The 22314-nt window shown below is 41.2% G+C and overlaps 2 protein-coding genes across 4 annotated transcripts in view; one reads left to right on the forward strand and one right to left on the reverse strand.

Moving 5' to 3' along the window:
• The window catches only part of LOC141253010 (uncharacterized), a 106357-nt gene extending 97586 nt beyond the window's left edge, over window positions 1-8771 (forward strand). For both annotated transcript variants that reach the window (XM_073670762.1, XM_073670763.1), the window contains 2 exons: window positions 6095-6252; window positions 8180-8771. In XM_073670762.1, the coding sequence (XP_073526863.1) occupies window positions 6095-6252; window positions 8180-8327 (306 nt within the window). In that variant the 3' untranslated portion in view covers window positions 8328-8771. The remainder of the gene's footprint in view (window positions 1-6094; window positions 6253-8179) is intronic.
• Window positions 8772-12275: 3504 nt separating this feature from the next.
• YWHAE (tyrosine 3-monooxygenase/tryptophan 5-monooxygenase activation protein epsilon) overlaps window positions 12276-22314 on the reverse strand; it is a 37733-nt gene continuing 27694 nt past the window's right edge. The window contains exons 2-7 of one of the 2 annotated variants that reach the window (XM_073667749.1): window positions 21375-21574; window positions 20391-20497; window positions 20002-20208; window positions 19109-19245; window positions 18762-18804; window positions 12276-13224 (exon numbers count right to left, since the gene is read on the reverse strand). In XM_073667749.1, the coding sequence (XP_073523850.1) occupies window positions 18797-18804; window positions 19109-19245; window positions 20002-20208; window positions 20391-20497; window positions 21375-21574 (659 nt within the window). In that variant the 3' untranslated portion in view covers window positions 12276-13224; window positions 18762-18796. The remainder of the gene's footprint in view (window positions 13225-18761; window positions 18805-19108; window positions 19246-20001; window positions 20209-20390; window positions 20498-21374; window positions 21575-22314) is intronic. The other variant, XM_073667748.1, reaches the window with a different exon arrangement.

Consider the following 22314-nt stretch of genomic DNA (forward strand, 5'->3'; position numbering starts at 1 on the left):
AAATGTTCAAAATGTTGCCATTTTCAAAATTTTAATTTTCATGCCCTTAAATCACAGAAATATGTCACACAAAATAGTTAATAAATAACATTCCCCACATGTCTACTTTACATCAGCACAATTTTGGAACCAATTTTTTTTTTTTTTGTTAGGAAGTTATAAGGGTTAAAAGTTGACCAGCGATTTCTAATTTTTCCAACAAAATTTACAAAATCATTTTTTTAGGGACCACATCACATTTGAAGTGACTTTGAGGGGTCTTTATGACAGAAAATATCCAAAAGTGACACCATTCTAAAAACTGCACCCCTCAAGGTGCTCAAAACCATATTCAAGAAGTTTATTAACCCTTCAAGTGCTTCACAGGAATTTTTGGAATGTGGAAGAAAAAAATGAACATTTAACCTTTTTCACAAAAATGTTACTTTAGACCCCAATTTTTTTATTTTTGCAGGGGTAACAGAAAAAAATGGACCCCAAAATTTGTTGTGCAATTTCTCCTGAGCACGCCAATACCCTATATGTGGGGGAAAACCACTGTTTGGGCGCACGGCAGGGTTCGGAAGGGGAGGAGCGCCAATTGACTTTTTGAAGGTAAAATTTGCTTGAATAATTAGCGGACGCCATGTTGCGTTTGGGGAGCCCCTGATGTGCCTAAACAGTGGAAACCCCCCACAAGTGACACCATTTTGGAAACTAGACCCCTCAGGGAACTTATCTAGATGTGTGATGAGCACCCTGAACCCACAGGTGCTTCACTGAAATTTATAACATGGAGCCGTGAAAAGAACAAAATCAAACTTTTTCCACAAAAATTATCTTTTAGCCCCAAATTTTTTATATTCACGAGGATAAGAGGAGAAAATGGACCTCAATTTTTTCTTGAGTATGCTGATACCCCATATGTGGGGAAAATACACTGTTTGGGCGCACGGCAGGGTTCAGAAAACGCAAAATTGGCTGGAATCAAGAGCGGACTCCATGTCGTGTTTGGAGAGCCCCGAAGCGCCTAAATAGTGGAAACCCCCCACAAGTAACCTCATTTTAGAAACTAGACCCCTCAAGGATTTTATCAAGGGGTATAGTGAACATTTTGAACCCAGAGGTACAAAACAGAATTTGATAACATTAGTTCATCATATTGAATAAGTTGTCATTAGTCTTAAGCGCAAGTGCTCGCTACTTAAGTTTGCATTGGGTACTCGGGTATGCACCATGTATCGCGGGTGCTCGAGTGCCATGCTCGAGTCCCCGCCCCGCATGTTTCGCGGTTGTTAGACACCCCAAAAAAACATGCCGGGGCTAGTGTTGAGCGAGTATGTTCTGTCCGAGTATGCTCGGGCAGAGCTCCGAGTATTTATAGCTGCTCGGTGATATGGTTGCATCGCTCCCGTGTGCATGATTTGCAACTGTTTGACAGTTTTATTACATGTGAGGAATGTGTAAGAAATAGACATTCCTCACATGTAATAAAACTGTCAAACAGTTGCAAATCATGCACACGGGAGCGATTTAACCATATCACCGAGCAGCTATAAATACTCGGAGCTCGGCCCGAGCATACTCGGCGAAAGGGTTAATAGAACATACTCGCTCAACACTAGCGGGGACCGCTCGTGCATGGCAGGCAATCCACGTAAAGGTTTTTTGGCCGCGAAGCACATGGGGCGGAGACTCGAGCATGTCACTCGAGCACACGCGATACTCTGTGCATACCCGAGCACCCGATGCAAACTCAAGTAGCGAGCACTTGCGCTCAACTCTAGTCGCCATATCGTCATCATTTTTTTTTCTTTATTTTTAAAAAAATCCCAACCCTAACCCTAGCTCAACCCTAACCCTAACCCTAGCTCAACCCTAACCCTAGAGTTTATTTTTTACGCCATTCTTCATGCAGTATATGTCATTAGACGACTTTATTCTTTGGGTTGGTGCGATTTCAGCGATGCCAGATTCATATCATGTTTTTATGTTTGGCAGCTGTCATACACTAAGACGCGTTTTTTTTGTTGCAAAGACTAGTTTTTGCAATCATTTTTCCATATTTCGCCCGACAGAGTCATGTAAGGGCTTGTTTTTTGTGGGACAAGTTGACGTTTTTATTTGTACCATTTTCGGGCACGTGACATTTTTTGATCGCTTTCTAGTCTGATTTTTTGGGAGGCAGAATAAACAAAAACCAACAATTCAGGAATTTTTTTTTTTTTATGCCGTTCCGCATGTGGTGAAATTTATAAGGTAGATGTATTCTTTGGTTCAGTACATTTACAGCGGTACCACATTTATATATTTTTCTTATGTTTTGGCGCTTTTACACAATAAAAACTATTTTATAGAAAAAATATTTTTTTTTTATCGCTTTATTCTGAGCTATAACTTTTTTTATTTTTCGGCTGATGGAGCTGTATGGTGGCTTGTTTTTTTGCGGGACAAGATGACGTTTTCAGTGGTACCATTTTTATTTACATTCGTCTTTTTGATCGCTTTTTATTCCATTTTTTGTTTGGCGGTATTATGATAAAGCATTTTTTTTGCTTAGTTTTTTATTTATTGTGTTTATTGTGTTCACTAAAGGGGTTAACTAGTTGGACAGTTTTAAAGGTCAGATTGTTCCGGACGCGGCAATACCAAATATGTGTACTTTTATTGTTTTTTTTTTTTCGTAATAATATTTATTTATGGGTACAATATATTTTTATTTTTTTGGATTCTTATTTAATTTTTATTTTTTTTTTTTTTTCACTTTCTGCCACTTTTTTTTACTTTTACACTTTGTCCCATTATGGGACTTTCATTTTTTGCAGGCTGATTGCTTGTATAGCATAGAGATGCAGCAGCATCTCTATGCTATGGAGCTTGTCAGCCCCTGCACAGGCACAAGTTACTTTGATCTTGCACTGCGCATGATCAAAGTAACTTGCTAATGCCTGGTGACCTGGATGTTGTCATGATGACATTGGGTCACCATGGCAACTACCGGGACCCAGCACAGACAGTGCGGGACGCCGGAGACAAGGTAAGAGGCTCGCGCTTACCTCCCCTTGCTCCCGGAATGCTGCGATCCACTTAGATCGCAGCATTTTGGGGGTTAATGTGCCGGGAGCGGTGCGGCACCGCTCCTGGCACATAGCACCGGGTGTCAGCTGTGAGAATCAGCTGACACCCGGCGGCGATCACCCCGCACAGCTTCTGTGTGGGCGCGATGGCATTGTGCGTAATATTATGTACCTGGTCCAATAGGCCCAGGGCACAAGGATGTACTATTACTGACAGTGTCAGAAAGGGGTTAATATTTTTTGTGGATGTTTCCCCTGAAATTACTTTTTTTATGTTTATATTATTTCCAATAAGTTTATAGGGCTCTATCAACTTTTTTTTTAAGTGGGTGCAGCTTGATGGGAAGGAGATGTAGTAAAGCGCAGCCAGAAAATTCAACATCATTTATGCCAAAACTGTGCCTAGGAAATAACAGAGGTACCCAGGAGATACCAGGCTGTGGACGCCTACTGCAGAAGTAAAGCCCAGCTGCAACAGAGAGTGGACTTGGGTACTGCAAATCTTTTTGTGCAAAAAAAACCCGATTCAAGTCTGGATACTGTTGTTTTTTTTTGTTGAAAGGATAAAAAAAGTGCTGCCTGCCACATGGAAAAACAGTATCTTAAACATATCCATTTTCAGTTAGTAGTATAAAAAAAAAATGTTTTATTTGTATTGCAAAAACATGGTGTGGACCTGTTATTAGCCGATTGTCAAGGAAACGATGAATGTGGCACTCCTTCAGAGCCCAATACCACTAGTGGCAATGCCTTGGTACAGTTTTGCCCCTACAAATTTAATCTTGATCATCTATCTTAATAGGCAAGAACCATTAATCCCCATTTAAAATAAAGCATTAATGGTCTGTGATTAGAGAGCTACATATTTTTTTAACAGTTTCTACACTGCTCAACAAAATAAAGGGAACACAGACAACACAATGTAACTCCAATCAATAACACTTCTGTGAAATCAAACTGTCCAGTTATGAAGCAACACTGATTGACAATCAATTTCACATGCTGTTGTGCAAATGGAATAGACAACTGGTAGAAATAATAGGCAACTAGCAAGACACCCCCTATAAAGGAGTGGTTCTGGTGGTGACTAGTGTTGAGCGAGTATGTTCTGTTCCGAGTACGCTCGGGCTGAGCTCCGAGTATTTACAGTTGCTCGGTGTTATGTTTGAATCACTCCCATGTGCATGATTTGCAACTGTTTGACAGCTTTATTACATGTGAGAAATGTGTAAGAAATAGACATTCCTCACATGTAGTAAAACTGTCAAACAGTCGCAAATCATGCACACGGGAGCGATTTAAACATAATACTGAGCAGATGTAAATACTCGGAGCTCGGCCCGAGCATACTCGGCGAAAGGGTTAATAGAACATACTCGCTCAACACTAGTGGTGACCACAGACCATTTACCTGTTCTTATCCTTTTTGGCTGCTGTTTTGGTCACTTTTGCATTTTGTCATTGCTCTCACCCCTAGAAGTACAGTAGCATGAGGCGGTGTCTACAGTACAACCAACAGAAGTTGCGTAGGTAGTTCAGCTCATCCAGGATGGCGCATCAATGCGAGCTGTGACAAGAAGGTTTGCTGTGTCTGTTAGCGTAGTGTCCAGAGCATGGAGCAGATACCAGGAGATGTGGAGGGAGCCATAGAAGGGCAACAACCCAGCAGCAGGACTGCTACCTCCTCCTTTGTGCAAGGAGGAATAGGAGGAGCAGTGCAAGAGCCCTGAAAAATGACCTCCAGCAGGCCACTAACATCCATGTGTCTGCTCAAACTCAGAAACAGACTCCATGAGGGTGGTATGAGGGCCCGACGTCCACACCCAACATCGTGCAGGGCGATTGGCATTTGAAAACACTCAAGTTTGGCAGATTCGACATTGGCGCCCTGTGCTCTTCATGGATAAGAGCAGGTTCACACTGAGCACATGTGACAGACGTGACAGAGTCTGGAGACGCCGTGGAGAGTGATCTGCTGCCTGCAACATCCTCCAGCATGACCGGTTTGGCAGTAAATCAGTAATGGTGTGGGGAAGCATTTCTTTGGAGGGCCGCACAGCCCTCCATATGCTCACCAGAGGTACCCTGACTGCCATTAGGTACCGGAATGAGGTCCTCAGACCCCTTGTGAAACCATATGCAGGTGCTGTGGGCCCAGGGTTCCTTCTGATGCAGGACAATGCCAGACCTCATGTGGATGGAGTGTGTCAGCAGTTCCTGCAAGATGAAGGCATTGAAGCTATGGACTGGCCCGCCCGTTCCCCAGACCTGAATCCAATCGAGAACATCTAGGACATCATGTCTCCTTCCATCCACCAACGTCACGTTGCACCACAGACTGTCCAGTTGACTGATGCTTTTATCTGGGAGATCCCTCAGAATATCCCACCGCCTCATCAGGAGCATGCCCAGGCGTTGTAGGGAGGTCATACAGGCACGTGGGGGCCACAGACACTACTGAGCAGCATTTCCTCATCTTGAGGCATTTCCACTGAAGTTGTAACAGCCTGTAATTTGATTTTCCACTTTGATTTTGAGTATCATTCCAAATCCAGAGCTCCATGGGATATTAATTTGGATTTACATTATTTTTAGGTTTTATTGTTCTCAACTAGGGTTGAGCGAGTAGGTTCTGTTCAGAGTATTCTTGGGCCGAGCTCCGAGTATTTACAGCTGCTCGGTGATGTGTTGGAATCACTCACGTGTGCATGATTTGCAACTGTTTGACAGACATTCCTCATATGTAATAAAGCTGTCAAACAGTTGCAAATCATGCACACGTGAGCGATTCTACCATAACACAGAGCAGCTATAAATACTCGGAGCTCGCCTGAGCATATTCGGACAGAACATACTCGCTCAACACTATTCTCAACGCATTCCACTATGTAATGAACAACTACTGGAATATTTCATTAAGTGATATCTAGGATGTGGTAGTTTAGTGTTTCCCTTACTTTTTTGAACAGTGTATTTTTTTGGGGAATAATTATACACATTATGTACATGTAAAAAAATTGTTTTACTTTTGAGTTTAGGACATGGAAAGCGCTTTGACTGAGGTTTACTTCAATGAAATTGATCCCAGACTTATGGAAGAGCTCATGGCTTTGACAAGTGAAGGAAAAGCGTTTGATCCCAAGCTCTTCTTTTCTATATGCGCACTGTCAGAACGTATGTTTTATTCAAGACTTGTGTAAGTACTTCCAAGTAATGAAATCAGAGCCCTGTCCGTTTTCACCTTCTGTAGCCTGGCAGGTGATCACACACTCAGTTATTCTCATTTGGTGTCTTTATTGCATAAAGCTTCTATGCCTCAATATGTGGCACCAGATGTGACATTTAGACAGGTCAGCATCACAATTAAATCTACTCATTACCAGATTGTTGATATCAATACATTTGCTTTCAGCCAGGGAGACTCACCTCAATATACAGCTTTGGGTGGGCCTTGTGTTGTATGGTCATAACACATTTCTTGACAAAAGGGTTTACATTTTAGTTTGGAAGAAGTTAGGTGGAATCTGTCCTAAGCCGTCGATATGGGCAAGCAAATTATAGAAAGTTGAATAAAATTATACCTCGATCGGAGGATCTGATGTCTTATTTCAGAGAAACCCATGTTTTTTTCCTTTTCTTATATGTACAATGGCATGTAAAAGTTTGGGCAACCCTGGTCAAAATTACTGTTATTGTGAACAGTTAAGCAAGTTGAAGATGAAATTATATCTAAAAGGGTTAAAGATTACAGTTTCCTTTGTGTTTTAGGCAAATTGTCTCTTCAGAGAGAGGAAGAGGACTAGAACTCTAGCGCCACCTATAGGAAGTAGCAATCCTACAAGTCAATATCTACTCTTGAACAGGCCTTGTCACATGACTTAAGATAAAAACCAAAATCTCAATTTGCAGACACTGCACTGACAAGGGGCAGTTCCCCAAAACAATGTCTGCAAATTGGGATAAAAGCAAAAACCAAGATCTCAAGTCACGTGACAAGGCTCGTTTGAGAGTAGATATTGACTTGTAGGATTGCTACTTCCTGTAGGTGGCACTAGAGTTCTAGTCCTCTTCCTCTCTGAAGAGACAATTTGCATATTTCCCAGACGAGCATTGCAGCTTAAAAGTCTCACCTCGGCATGTAAGGCTTGACATGTCACTCTCCGCATGGAGAAATGTTACCCCTTGAATCCCTATTTTAAGCAAAAAAAGAAATAAATTTTTAAATCTTTTACATTTTAAAAATTACAAAGAAGAAAATGGGCCGATGCCACAACTTTGGCATAGAAAGGCGAGACACTACAAAAGGTGGTCAATGAGGTCCCCAAAGCTCAGCAGGCATACAATTTTTCTTTTCACAATGGAAGGCACTTCGTAATGGCCTTTTCAATTCCCTGATCCAAGCCTTCTTTCTTAAAAGCTTAAAGTAGAAGCACCACTCCAGCGCTGAAAAGAAAAAAAAAAAAACACCGCTGAAGTGGTGCTTTACAGCAGAATGTGTCATCAGAAAAAGGACTACACGTTTGAATCAGGTTTCTATATTTAATGAAAAAAAAAAAGTATAAAAGATTTTAGTAACTTCCCCACTTTTTTTTTTTTTTTTTTTTTTTTTTTTTAAGTACTATAACTCAAAATCTTGCAGATTTTACACTGGCAACTGAGGCAATTTTAGACCAACTTTCCTTTTCAGCAAATCCACATGTACAGCAGCAGCAATGAACATTGGATCCACCAATCAGCATGTGATGCAGTCAGTTATCGTTCTCAGCGATATATACAGGCACTGTAATCCTGCCTCTGCTGACAAGGAGCCTGCAGAAAATTTCCCGAAAGGACAGCAAGTTTAAAAAAGCCCCAATGGTCAGTGTGAAAATTACAAGTTGCTTTTAATAAAGATCGCAATATGAAAACCTACACTGCCAAAATGTAAAAAAAAAAATGCAACAAAAGCCTTATTTAAAATAGATCATTTTTATAACATTTGCTTTACAGCAGTTTTTTTAATTCAAGAATTTAAAATTACTTTGTGGTTATCTGACAGTTCTATACAAAATTCCCATAATTATTCTCATGCTACTTTTTATGCCTTTATCCAGCCATACTGATTGGTTTCTTTTCTTGAACAGCACAGAAGATATGAGTGAAATAAACTCTGAAAAACAGTGGGTGGAAACCGCAGATTTCGCCACACTCCGTTGGAAATTTGAAGGATATAACATTAACGAATCTTTAAAAAGACTGTTCAGTGTCCTGTATCCAGACTTTGGACTCTAGGTTGGAGTATTCTATGTATCCTGTGAAAATGACAAGATTTCAATAGACTTGTTCAACTAAGTAAGATGCTAGTAGGGTGCCAATGATGGGTTCTAGACGAAAACACTGTAGAAAAATATTAACACTTTACTATATAGGGGTTGTACAATTATGACTGCAATGTGAACCCCAAAACTTACAGGGTTGTCCAGGTTTTGGCACTAAAGTCTGCAGTCATTGTACACAATGTGGGGCATTCACAAGTCTGCAGTCAGAGTAAATGCCAACAGGATATGCATACTCCTGGCCACATTCCAACTAGACATGCTCAATTCACTTGTATTGAGAGAGGCTGTGCGAGGTTGCACATGTCTAGTTGGAATGTGGCTGGAAGTACAACCCCTGGCAAAAATTATGGAATCACTCGGAGGATGTTCATTCAGTTGTTTAATGTTGTTGAAAAAAAGCAGATCACAGACATGGCACAAAACTAAAGTCATTTCAAATGGCAACTTTAGGGCTTTAAGAAACACTAAAAGAAATCAAGATTAAAAATGTGGTACTCAGTAAGGGTCATTTTTTTCAGACCAAGCAGAGGGGAAAAAATTATGGAATCATGAAGAAAACAAAAGAACACTTCAATACATCACTAGTATTTTGTTGCACCACCTCTGGCTTTAATAACAGCTTGCAGTCTCTGAGGCATGGACTTAATGAATGACAAACCGTACTCTTCATCAATCTGGCTCCAACTTTCTCTGATTGCTGTTGCCAGATCAGCTTTGCAGGTTGGAGCCTCGTCATGGACCATTTTCTCCAACTTCCAAAGATTTTCAATTGGATTGAGATCCGGACTATTTGCAGGACATGACATTGACCTTATGTGTCTTCTTTCAAGGAATGTTTTCACAGTTTTTGCTCTATGGCAGTATGCATTATCATCTTGAAAAGTGATGTCATCATCCCCAAACATCCTTTCAATTGATGGGATAAGAAAACTGTCCAAAATATCAATGTAAACTTGGGCATTTATTGAAGATGTAATGACAGCCATCTCCCCAGTGCCTTTACCTGACATGCAGCCCTATATCATCAATGACTGTGGAAATTTGCATGTTCTCTTCATGCAGTCATCTTTATAAATCTCATTGGAACGGCACCAAACAAAAGTTCCAGCATCATCACCTTGCTCAATGCAGAGTCGCGATTCATCACTGAATATGACTTTCATCCAGTCATCCACAGTCCACGATTGCTTTTCCTTAGCCCATTGTAACCTTGTTTTTTTCTGTTTAGGTGTTAATGATGGCTTATGTTTAGCTTTTCTGTATGTAAATTCCATTTCCTTTAGGCGGTTTCTTACAATTCGGTCACAGACATAGACTCCAGTTTCCTCCCATTCGTTCATTTGTTTTGTTGAGCATTTCCTGTTTTGGAGCCATATTGCTTTAAGTTTCCGGTCTTGACGCTTTGAGGTCTTCCAGTATGTTTGCCTTTAACAACCTTACCAGATTTTACACACAGCTGACTGAACAACCAACATATTTTGTAACATTGCGTGATGATTTACCTTCTTTTAAGAGTTTGATAATCCTCTCCTTTGTTTCCATTGACATCTCTCATGTTGGAGCCATGATTCATGTCAGTCCACTTGGTGCAACAGCTCTCCAAGGTGTGATCACTCCTTTTTAGATGCAAACTAACGAGCAGATCTAACTTGAAGCAGGTGTTCGCTTTGGAAATGAAAATTTACAGGGTGATTCCATAATTTTTTCCTCAGAATTGAGTGATTCCATAATTTTTTCCCTCCGCTTGGTATGAAAAAAATTACCCTTACTGCGTACCACATTTTTAATCTTGATTTCTTTTAGTGTTTCTTAAAGCCCTAAAGTTGCCATTTGAAATGACTTTAGTTTTGTGCCATGTCTGTGATCTGCTTTTTTTCAACATTAAACAACTGAATGAACATCCTCCGAGCCCGGTGATTCCGTAACTTTTGCCAGGGGTTGTATGTATATCGCATAGTAGCGGTCACTTGTCCACCCAGTCTCATTGCCAGCATGCCAAGTGAGCAGGGCTGTGGAGTCGGTAAGCCAAACCTCAGACTCCAACTCAATTTCCCTGACGCAGACTCCAACTCCACGACTCCCTCATACATGGCTCACGTTTAAGTGATAAATTTACTGTAGCACAGATTAATCTCAGCTGAAAGTCTAGACCCTTTGATCAGGAATAGGACAGACATTTATAGGACATTTCATAACTTTCCCAAATTCTTATGAAAAAATATTCTCCACAAACTGCATTGAACCACTGTACCCAATTTATTATACATTTTAGGAGTTGGTCCATTTTATACCGACTCCACAGCCCTGCAAGTGAGGATTCACAAGTGACTGCAAACTTGTGCCAAACCTGGACAACCCCTTTAAATAGATTAAATCATGCTCTACACAGTGTTGAATACTAGCATACTCCTGTCTGTAAAAGTTGATGTTATTATAGTCATTATGGAATAATACATTTCTGAATCTAATTTCCCAGCAATGTTAAACATGGCTCCTCAAAAAAAGTACCATATATGGAATTTTGCCAATTCTTTTTAAGTTCACAATGATAGCGGCCATTTAGAGTCATTCTTTCAGTAATTGGATTTCAAAAAAAGTAGGTAATGGGCCAAGTTCATCTGGTCATATATAGGGGGTCACAGGCCCTGAGATAACAAAGTAACTTAATTACGCAAGTCCTTAACTTGATCTAACCTGGCACCTTCGATCAGAGCAAAAATTAGACCTTTAGACACAGAACCACATATGCTTTAAAGGTCTGACGGCACTTTCAAGCAATGCATGTCACATGCCAAGTCAGACAAAGGCCGACCCCAAGTGAAGATTAGCTGCATCTCAGGTCACTGCTTTGGTGATTGGCTGCAGCGCAGTTGAGGTGATCACAGCTGCAGCCTGTACACAATCCCTAAACTTAACGGCTTTTGCGGTTTAAAAACGAGCCCAGTGATTGGCTGTAGCACTGCTGGCATAACTTTAGAGTTGCAACCTATACAAAACTTCCATGGCGGCGGCGCAGCACTGAACCAGGGGAGGGTAATTAAGTTTTCCCTTTTACCATTTGTCATGTCATGATTTAATAAAAGTTGAACAGGCAAACCCATTTAATATTGAAAATCAAGATTTTAATCACCCCTTCTATTAAGCTTAGCACAATAATTTTAGATCTTTGTCATTTGCACGTTGAATGTATGTAAAGCCGCAGTGTAACCTACTAAATGAACCGGTATCTGTGCAGTGTTCAATGACGCATTAAGTTGTATGAACCAAATCATGTGGCGCTCCAACAAAATAAAAAGGTAAAGTGATCGCTTTATACGGATGCCTTTATTTTAATGAAGCCAATTACACTTGGGCAACATTTTCTCTTGCAAAGAAAAAAACAAACAAAAAAAAAAAAAAAAAACCACACCATTGAGACTAAAAGCTAAACCATTATTATACTGACCAATAGTACCCCATTCCGACAAACTCAAAACTTCAATAAAATTACAGATTTTGGCAAATCCTCATGAAACTTTAAATACCCATATAGCAAGCAGAGTATGTACCTCCAGTTTATGTCTAGCTAATGACACAGCCACACACAAGACTAGTCGTCTTAATAGTATTGTGGGCATAGACCCAGCTCCTGCGACAGCGGAGGATGGACCATTATAACACTGCAATCTTGTGCAAAAGTGCTAGTGACATCAATGCATCATGTCAGCCTCACTGGTGTCACCGTATCATAGGGAGCAACGGCTTCAGCCACAAAATTGCTGCCTCCATTTATTCAGGTGACAGGGCCAATTAAATGGCAATTTTTGTATCCTACTATTGGAGAGAAAGCTGGTCTTTAAAGGCTACTTTGACTACCAGTATAATATCCTTACACAGACAAGAAGAGGTCAAGTGAGTAATATTTGGCATTTTTAATTTAGGTTTTGTTTATTTAAGTTTAATGTTAATTCCATGCTGTGTTTCAGTAAGAACAATGACAGATTCTGTATCTGTGGCTCCAGTCAGATATCCAGTAGTACAAATTAGCTTCAAGTTACACATACTGAACGAAAGATAGGTTGAGCAAGAGAAAAAAGGGCGGAGGAGGGAAAGAGGGGGGTGGGTGGGGTGGAAGATAGAAAAACGAAAAAAAAAATTTTAACACGCATGCAGGCTATTCAACACCGGCTCCAATGCTAACCTGCTCCGAAGAGGGAAAAGTAAAAAGGAGGCAAGAATGAATAAACACGGATTGTGACGCGATACCAGCACCAGAGTTTTCAGCAACATTTTTGCACAGTTTGAAAACACTTTTACAGCAAAACCACTACAAGGACATTCTGAAGCGATCTGCGACGTCAAGCTCTAACCACATTTTTAACAATTTAATTAAATTCAGTTTCAAAACATTTAAAAAATAAAAACAAAAAAAAAAAAGGGGGGAAAAAAGCCACCACACAAATTCTACAGTGCGATTGACTCTGGTCTGCCCTAAAGAGTAACGTCTTCATTCTACATGTTTCTAAGAGGTTATAGTGCTGGATGGCACGGAGACAATCTAATGCTGAAAAAGCCTCTATGCAGTCCTGTTAGTGTCTTAAAGAACCTAGGATGGCTGGCAGCAGCAAAATCCACAGTCATTCACTCTTGCCTTTAAGAATTCTTAAACTGTGTAAAAATGATACACCCAATTGGGCAGGAACCTAAATCCTGAGAACCAGTGTAAAAGTCAAATTTTGATGGTCCTCAGAGTGAGACGGGATATTTGGAGGGAAGGGGCAGTTGGTTAGAGAGGGTCTCTTCTTGGCTTTTAAGGTCTCACTGATTTTCATCTTCCACATCCTGCAGTGCTTCTTTATTCTGTTCATCACCTGGAAAAGATTGGGGGAAAAAAAAAAAAAAAAAATCAATCATTGCTTGGCTGGGAAACAGGAGGATTTTCTGATTTATGACTAGAAAGCACAGTCATTTAATTATAAGAATCGCCTATAGGTCTCAAAAAAAAAAAAATAATAATAATAATGATATCAAGTATGGAGACTTCAGGTTTTTTCCATGAACACAATGGTGATGCTCAACAACCACCAACTTATTTTGCTGATGGACATTTATTTAATAGCCTGTATACACAGGCAGACTGCAGAACAATCTGTGATAGAACGATGATATTTTATGTAGCACAAAGATCATTTCACCTGACAAACAAGCATTTTTCTCGTTCATCAAGTGATTGGCAGCGGATTACACCGCAATATCATGAAGGTATTCGTTCCTAGGAATGCTCGTTCACAATAATCTTTTAGTGTAAATGGACCTTAAAAGACTTTTCTTCCATCATGTAAATAGGGTGTATGGATGCAGTTGATACACACCAGACAAATGTAAGGCAATGTGAAAGCATCCTTATACATCGCTATGGAATAAACTGCAATAGTTATTCCACACTCATGCCACCCAAGAACTTCTGAACTCTTTTTACTGAACTTTGTGGCCATAAATTGGTTGAGAACAAGCTGCGGATTCTCAGATTATGTATTCTGCAGCCAGCAATACAGTGCAACACAGAGGCAAACACTGTGCAATGTTTTTTTTAAACAAAACCTAAAAATGCTAAGATAATATTTAGCCAAAGACACATGCATAAAATTACATATAGGCCCCAAATGAGTCCTTATTTATAATTGCACACAGCCATAAAGGATGTTTTTTCCCTCTTCTCATAAAATGATGGCATATCAGAGACCCTCACCAACCTAAAATGTACCATTCTTAGGGGCACACCTGGGCCAACCAGTTGTGAATTACAGCCGGCCCCACGTGCTGCAGCTCCTCTGGGCAGTAAGTGACCAGGATCGCTTCATTCTCCCAATCTCAGATCCCACAGAGCGATGGCATGGCCGACATTACGCCATCAGTAGGAGATGGCATCAATCATATAAATAAGCAAACATCTCCTGAAAGATATGCAACATTTAGGTCTGCACGTGCCCTGCTGGGAACCGGTATTCAAAGAGAACCTGAGTAGGGATTATGCTTCCCAGAGAGCATCATGAAGTAGCGGCAGTGACCCTGTTCAAGCACCATGTGGGCTTCTTGCTGCAGTTTTGATAAAACACTTTTCTATTGCAAACCTGCTAGTCTTCTCAATAATGAGCTCCTGCTTTGTAGTCCTTGATGTACATGAGCCCTAGGTAGCCCCTCTCCCACCACTGACTGTTCATAGGAAGAAAAGAGCCAGTGCAGAAGAATAGGGTCAATGGTGGTGAATATCAAGGACTACCTAAGGAGCTCAATCAATGCGAGGACTAGCAAAACTGCAAGGGGAAAAAAATAAAAACTACAGCAAAAAGCCCAGTAAGTGACAGCGCCAGATTCCGGTTCTTTGCCCCATTTTATGCTTCCCTCAGATTAGAAAAATCTGCCGAGTGATCATTTTAACCCACACCTTGTAAAGGTAGATCTCAGGACTTTTCGGCAGTGCACGAGGTTCTCCAGGCAGACTCATTAAGCATTGTTAATATCTCCCCACTGTATGATCAGTGTTACTCATGCAGATTTTGATCCTAGGAAACATTTATTTAGGTCCAGACCTTTAGCTAAAACTGTACTTGCATAAAAACAATAGCTATGGGTTACAAATATCAACCATCTTGGTACTCAACATGCAGTTATTTATGGCCGTGTTTAGTAGGCAAATCCCAACTTAAAGGTTAGTAAATTAAAAAGGGAAACAAAGTAAAAGGTCTAGTAAAGCTTTATTAACACAAAATGCTTAAGTTTTTATAATGTTAATTTTGTGCTGGATTTTTTTTTATTTTCAAACATAATTAACGAACCCAATGTATGGTTACACAATACTATGAGCCAAGTAGACATCTAAAAGCTGGCCACACACTTTAGATAACGTGTCAGAAAACCACCAACCATGCACACCTGCATAAGCATATAACAGGTAGACAGCCAAACCGCTGCCTGATCTCCAGCATCGGTATCAGGAGAATGATGGGTGAGAAAGCACCTCTACACAGAAGAACAATGGCTCAGCTGACTGGCAGCTCCCCATCGCCCCTGATTGCTCCATGTACAGTAGAGCTTGTTCACACTGCACCCATGTGCTCTACAAGAAGACCACCCACAAGCTCCTGAGGCACCAGCTTCTCACTGCCAGCAAAGGATGGTCACTCAGAAATTCCTGATCTTATCTTCCGAAAAAGAGTCTGAAGACCCCTATACACATTTAATTGTCAGCCAAGTCTGAAGATATTGGCAGGTTCAGCCATTAGTCGTGGGGAGGCCTTAACATGTGCAGCAGATTGGTGGGGGTTTGGGTACAGAGACCCCCACTGAATGCACAAAAGTCCGCTCTGCAGCATGCTGCTCGTTAAGCAAAAGTGCAGAGTTCTTGACTGAACGCGGACACGGCAGTGTACAGGCTCAGCGGAGAGCCGGAGCAGGTACAGACGGTCGACTATGGACTCAGACTGAGCCCGCATACAGCTCCTGTCTGAGCATGTGCAGTGTTTTTCAAAGTGGCTTTTTGAGCATTGGTAGCGGTCCCAGGACATGTTAAAGGGAAGCAATCAGACATTGATCTACTGCTTAAAGGGGATGTCCAGTCCAAATGAATAAGTCTGCAGTCACTAAGTGACTACAGACTCATGAATCCCCCCACAGCAGACACTGTGCGCTGCGGTGATTCACTGGTTTCCGACCTGGGATCGGAGGCCATGTATGTGTTATACGTACCAGTGGGCGCAGCCTCGCTCTCCATACACTTGTATTGAGAGAGGTCACACCCACATCACAGCCTCGCTCAATACAAGTGTACAGAATGAGGCCGCAGCCACTGGCCAGGAGTAAGTATAACTCATACATGCCCTCCGGTACCAGCTCAAACCTGTGAATCCTTGCAGACTTATCGATTTGGACCAGACAACCCCATTAAATACATGTAAGGGTATGTGCCGACATTGCAGAAATGAGGCAGAAAATTTCTGCTTCATTTCCGCATGTCCTCTCGCGGAATTTTGCAAGCGTTTTTCGCGCGTTTATGATGCACTTGGGACATGCGGAATTGCCTTGCGTTTTTTATTGCATTGACAAGGCAATTCCGCATGCGTGTCCGCAAAATTAATTGACATGCTGCGGATTTTTGAGTGCAGCATGGGCATTGAAATTGCGGATTCTCATTGGGGACCATGGGGGGGGGCGGATTACCAAGCGTTTACGCTGCGGAAATTCCGCAGCATATACGCTTTTAAAATGCTACGTGGGCACATACCCTCACAAACATTAAGGGAATTTGTCACCAGGCTTTTTGCCACCTAGTCTGACACCAGCATAACAGTCTGATTCCAGCAATGAGTCACTTACTGGGCTACTTGCTGTAGTTTTGATAAAAGCACTATCAGAAGGAGAGTATAACGTAGAGGACTATAAAAACCCGCTCCCAAGTAATCTTCCATATTCATGAGCTCTCTATAAATCCACCTCTACCACAGCATGGCAGCTTTCTGCCTATGCACAGTACACAGAAAGCTGCCAGTGGTGTGGGCGGGGTTAAACCTGGTGACATGAAGTTTGTTTTTTTAACAAAGGGATTTTAATTGACAATGTTTTTTCTCTTTTTTTTTTTTAAAAAAAATCTTGCAATTTTCACACTCGTTCCTGGGGCTATTTAAAGTGGTTGCCCACTACTAGGATGTTTTTTCAATCTGAATGTTTGCCCTCGAGAAAATAAAGCTTATACTCGCCTCCCATGCAGATGCTGTTCCAGCAGTGTCGGCACTCACGTTTCGAGGCGGTTGTTAGGACATGTGAGCCCTACACCCAATCAAGGGGAGTATAAGTGTTTTTATTTTCCAAAGGAACGTTCAGATCGAGAAGTGGTTTTCCTAGTAGTGGACAACCCCTTCAAAACTACTCCTGACCTTTCAGAATGTTTTCAGCAAGGCCCCTTATTAGCACAGGCAGTAACACCTCTATACGCAGCTGATAGCACAGGATCCACCATTCACAATTGACAATGTCACAGCTGACCATTGCACACGCTCATTAGATGCTTCAGTACAAAACAATCGGAGCCAGTTCACATTGGGTAATATCAGTTTTCTTAAACAGGGAAAAAAAAAAAAAAAAAAAACCCTCTTAAAAATTTCCATTGATGGAAAAGAAAAAAAAAAGCCTAAAATTGAAAACATTTAAAAGGGAATATGTCAGCAGGTTTTTGCCATGTAATCTGATAGCAGCATGATGGAAGAGCAGAGACCCCATCTCCACTGAGGTACCACTTAGTTTATTGGGTGATCTGCAGCAGAGAAAACATATTCCATCAGTGCTCTGACTACTGAGCTCTATAACCCCGCCCACACCTCTGATTGGCAGCTTTCTTTCGGTATACAGTGTTCACAGAAAGCAGCCAATCAGTGCTGGGGGTGTGGTTGGACTAGGAGGCACGGGGTCAGTTGTCCTGTAGTGATACTATACTGTGTTTTATCAGATTAAAAGGGACACATTGCTGGAATCAGGCTTTCAGCCACTACATCATGGTAAGCTCAAATTACATAAATACCTACTGAGATTGCCTTTAACCCAAAAATCTGATTTAAATAGGCAATTTTCTGATGATCGCTTCACTTTTAGTACCAAACATTAAAAAAAAAATAAAAAAAATGGTACACTTTAAATTCATGTATTTTGGGTAAAAAAAAAATTGCAAATGGGTTTCAATCAAAATTTTGCAAAAAAAAGAGGCAATAAAAGGTAAACTGCACATGATTTTTAATGAGACCCAATTGCTCTCGAATGTGCCCGTGTCCATTAAATATCAAACTGATCACTCCTTCCCCCAACTGCTGTTAAGTTCATAGACGAGGGTACCACAACACAAGGTGGGTCAGCAGGTTCTTTGACATTCATCTTATGGGCATTCAGTGACAACTGACAGCAGAGACACCACTTTCCCTGCTCTAGTTAAAGGCCCGAGTATTGCTTCACCTTTATGACAGATCTCTGCTGCGTACGCCCAGACAGGCACTATACTACGGCACTGACCATACTTGCATGGCAGAATAAAGCAGCTCAAACATTTTAGTATCCCCACAGTTGTGGCAATGTTGGCCAAATGGGCTCAACATCAGAAAAGAGCACTCATGTCATCTAATGCTGATGGAGAGATTTCCCAATCAAAGCAACTTTTGAACAGATTTATTAGCAAGTACAAAAAGCAGCATTAACACAACATTAGAGGGGAGACCATGCCAAAATATTAGTACAGTCAAGATCTGCTACTGCAGGGTCCACACAAGTAGTAAGACCACCTAATGCCACACTGAGCAATCAGTTGCAAGGGTTATGATGAACCAGAAATACAAGCCTGCTATGTCAGGCAATCATGACTGCAACTTACAAAGAATATTTAGGAAAGGGACACTTGGGTTTCCTTTAGGAATCTACATAAGAAAGGGAAGAACACGATCATGAAGTGACACAATGATGTTAAAAGCATGGAGGGGAGGAATTAGCCAAGTGATTAATGTAGTAAACTATGCTTTAAATGTAAAAAAACATAAATCTGACATTTTAAGTACATGGGGCCACAGCCCTTGTTGAAGTATGAGCAATGGAGTGGCAGGTAGTCAATGATACAAGGACCGTCCATTGTTAGAGCTACAGGGACTTGCAGAAATAGTCCACTTGGGTGGGCATCTAATAAAGTTATACTTGTAGTAAAGGGTCCTGAAAGCTTCTACTTACCATCACCTTGCATATCTGAAGTCCATAGTGTCAGATTATCACGTAACAATTGCATGATAAGCGTGGAGTCCTTGTAACTTTCTTCGCTCAGTGTATCCAGTTCTGCAATAGCATCATCGAATGCTGCTTTTGCCAACCTGAAATAAGCAGACTGTCGTCAGCCAGGAGGTTGCCTTTAGCCTACATTATAATAGCCATTTTATCAATTATAAAATGTATACTTGAGAGAATGGATAAACTGGTTTATGGCAAAGGCAGTTCTAGACAAACGTTCTTCCGGTATACAGCAAGTTTTAAGATGCCAAGCTATCCTTTAGGGAAAGCAACAAGCATTTTTTTGATCATTCTGAACCAGGACAGAACAATCACAGAAGCCCAAAATGTAAAGCTAAACATACTGCAGCCTTCATTAAAAGTGATCAAACATTTAGCTACTGCAGAATATTATATATGCATGTCCTTTATCTAGAAGAGTGCCTAATTTACATAGAGTACAAATCCTCATCTGATGATTTTCTCTGCTCTCCCACAGAACTCTATATGCGATAGCAGCAGGGGGGAGGGCAGAGAATGTATTCAATGCAGGGCAGAAAAGCTACAGATAAAGAGGAATGCACATGAACAAAGTGCAGGATAGAAGCTGAGCTGATATAGGAGCTAATAAGTACAGCAGCAGCCTGGATACACAAAGTCTCTACATTCAGCCTGTATTACAGAGAGGGACACTCCCACGAGAAAAATATAAACTGGATGAAGCTGCAAAAGATTGTATACCAAAATTTTATTAACTAAAAAGGTAAATCACTAACTTTTTTTTTTTTTTTTTTAAATGTAAAAATAATCCCATAGCCATTAACTCATTTAGATTTCCACCAGATTTTACTATAACGTACCTGCATGCACGATCAGGGGAATTAAGAATTTCATAATAGAACACAGAGAAATTGAGAGCGAGACCTAAACGAATGGGATGTGTTGGAGGAAGTTCTGTCATTGCGATATCGCTTGCAGCTTTATAGGCTACCAAGCTGTTCTCTGCAGCCTCCTTTCTGTCATTGCCTATGGCAAACTCTGCCAGATATCGGTGGTAGTCTCCTTTCCTATAAAAATAAATAAAATAAACAGTAAAAATGAACATTAGGTTATTGCTTTATATGCAAAGTCCATACCCAGTTATTGTACTAGACAGTATACTCCTTCACCATCAAGGGTATAACTTAGCAATTCTCTCTGAGCAAGAGTGGTAGGCTCAATACCTGCCGACGACACTGAGGTTACTTACATTTTATAATAAAAAACCTTAGACTCTCCACTGCTTGCAGCTGGAATGAGGTGCTTGTCCAGTACATCCAGAATGTCATTACAGATAGATTTCAGTTCAGTCTCAACCTACAATACAAAGTCATCACACAACGCATCAGTTGTCATATGAAACAAGGGCCACTTTGCTGCCATATCCATAACAGATGATTAACTACTGAAAATGCTGGCGAGTTACAGCTGAATGCCGGATTCTGTGTGCACGACGACTATAGGCACATCTGTCATTCATTTCCTGTAAGACTATTCCCTTTTCGGTACCCCATTCCTTCCATGCTTAGTCATCCCCCCCCCTCCGAAAAACAGTAGCATACACTAGGACCTAGAGCAAGGACTGCAGCCAGATCTGAATGTCCCCAGGCAAGTAGCGTCTCAAGGATTTGAGGTCCAGAAAGGGACAAAGATACATAATCCTTGTAAGTAATCTAGGGAAGTAAAGCAAGATCAAGAAATAAAAAATAAAGTCAGATTAAGATTCACAGTGTGATGCCTCTTAACTACAGAGCATATCAAGTGATGGCCAGGTAAGAAGGGGGTCTTACAGAAGTCATATGAGGGTGTATTTACAGTAGGATTAAGCAAAAAGACTCACAGGATCCCAAGACTCTTCTGGACCAGGGCAGAATATCTGATTAGCAGGCCCAGAAATGTGACACATGACTTCTCGCTGGGTGTACCCATCAGCAAAGGTGCTGGGGGATCCCCACAGGAAGGCGGTTCACAGGGCTCTGGTTTGACAACCATGGACTACGGACATGGACCATGTACAAAATTTCTGCATCCGTGAACCTCTGAAAATGGTCTATGTATGCGATTGTGATTCTGCGCAAGCAGATTTCTGCAAGTCCCATTCAGATAAATAAAACCATGCAGATGTTACGGAAATTTCTGCTATTGTGGCTATAAAGAGACCCACATCCTGAAAGACGTGAAGTAGAGGTCTCACCGTTGTCCGATAATCCTTGATCATTTTAAGTTTATCTTCTCCGCCTTTATTCTCTTCCTTCTGTTCAATGCTGCTGATTATCCTCCAGGACGCTCTTCTAGCTCCAATCACATTCTTATATGCAACAGACAGCAAGTTCCTCTCTTCTACTGTCAATTCCACGTCCATCCCGGCCACTTTCTTCATTGACTCAACCATTTCTAGAAGGGCAGGAACAACATTTCATTAAGAAACAGCAGCGTAACATTTGGTCTTATAGTATGGGGAATTCAGACACCCTGCACACATATTGCAAACACTACATGTTACTAATATAGTCTTAAGGAGAGTTCACATGCCCAGTAATCACCAGTATGAGACTGATCGAAGAAAAAAACTGGATCATTTGCAAATTCATTTGTTCACATTCACTTGAATGACAAAGTGTTGGCCACAACTTTATTGATGGCCTCAGGCCATCAATATCTGATCAGTGGGGGTGCGACCCCCGGCACCTTCGATCAGCTGTTACTGGGGATGGCTGAAAGTTCTGGATTACTGCAGGAACCCAGCAGTTCTGTCTTTTAGGCTGAATTCACACAATGCGTATTTAATGCGTTTCCGCGGCGTTTTTGCAGTTGCGTAAACGCCGCGGAAACGCATTAAAAACACATGGTAGAAGGGCAGCAATGTTCCCCAATTGAAATCCGCAGGTGCTGTGCCCATGATGCGGATTTTTCAGCAGCGTAAACGCTGCGCTCAAAAATCCGCAGCATGTCAATTAATTTTGCGTAAACGCGGCGTTTTCGCCGCCATTGACTTGCATTAGAACGCGCCAATTCTGCAAGACTGCATCTGTACTTGCGTAATTGGTGCGTTCTAATGTGCGGATGGTACCCGGGTGTGGAGGAGAGGAGAGTCTCCTCCACACCCAGGTACCGTTAAAAAAGCTGTAAAACAA

The sequence above is a fragment of the Phyllobates terribilis genome, unplaced genomic scaffold (assembly GCF_046119375.1).
Source record: "Phyllobates terribilis strain yellow unplaced genomic scaffold, ASM4611937v1 Scaffold_2__4_contigs__length_985480577, whole genome shotgun sequence".
NCBI classification, from domain to species: domain Eukaryota; kingdom Metazoa; phylum Chordata; class Amphibia; order Anura; family Dendrobatidae; genus Phyllobates; species Phyllobates terribilis.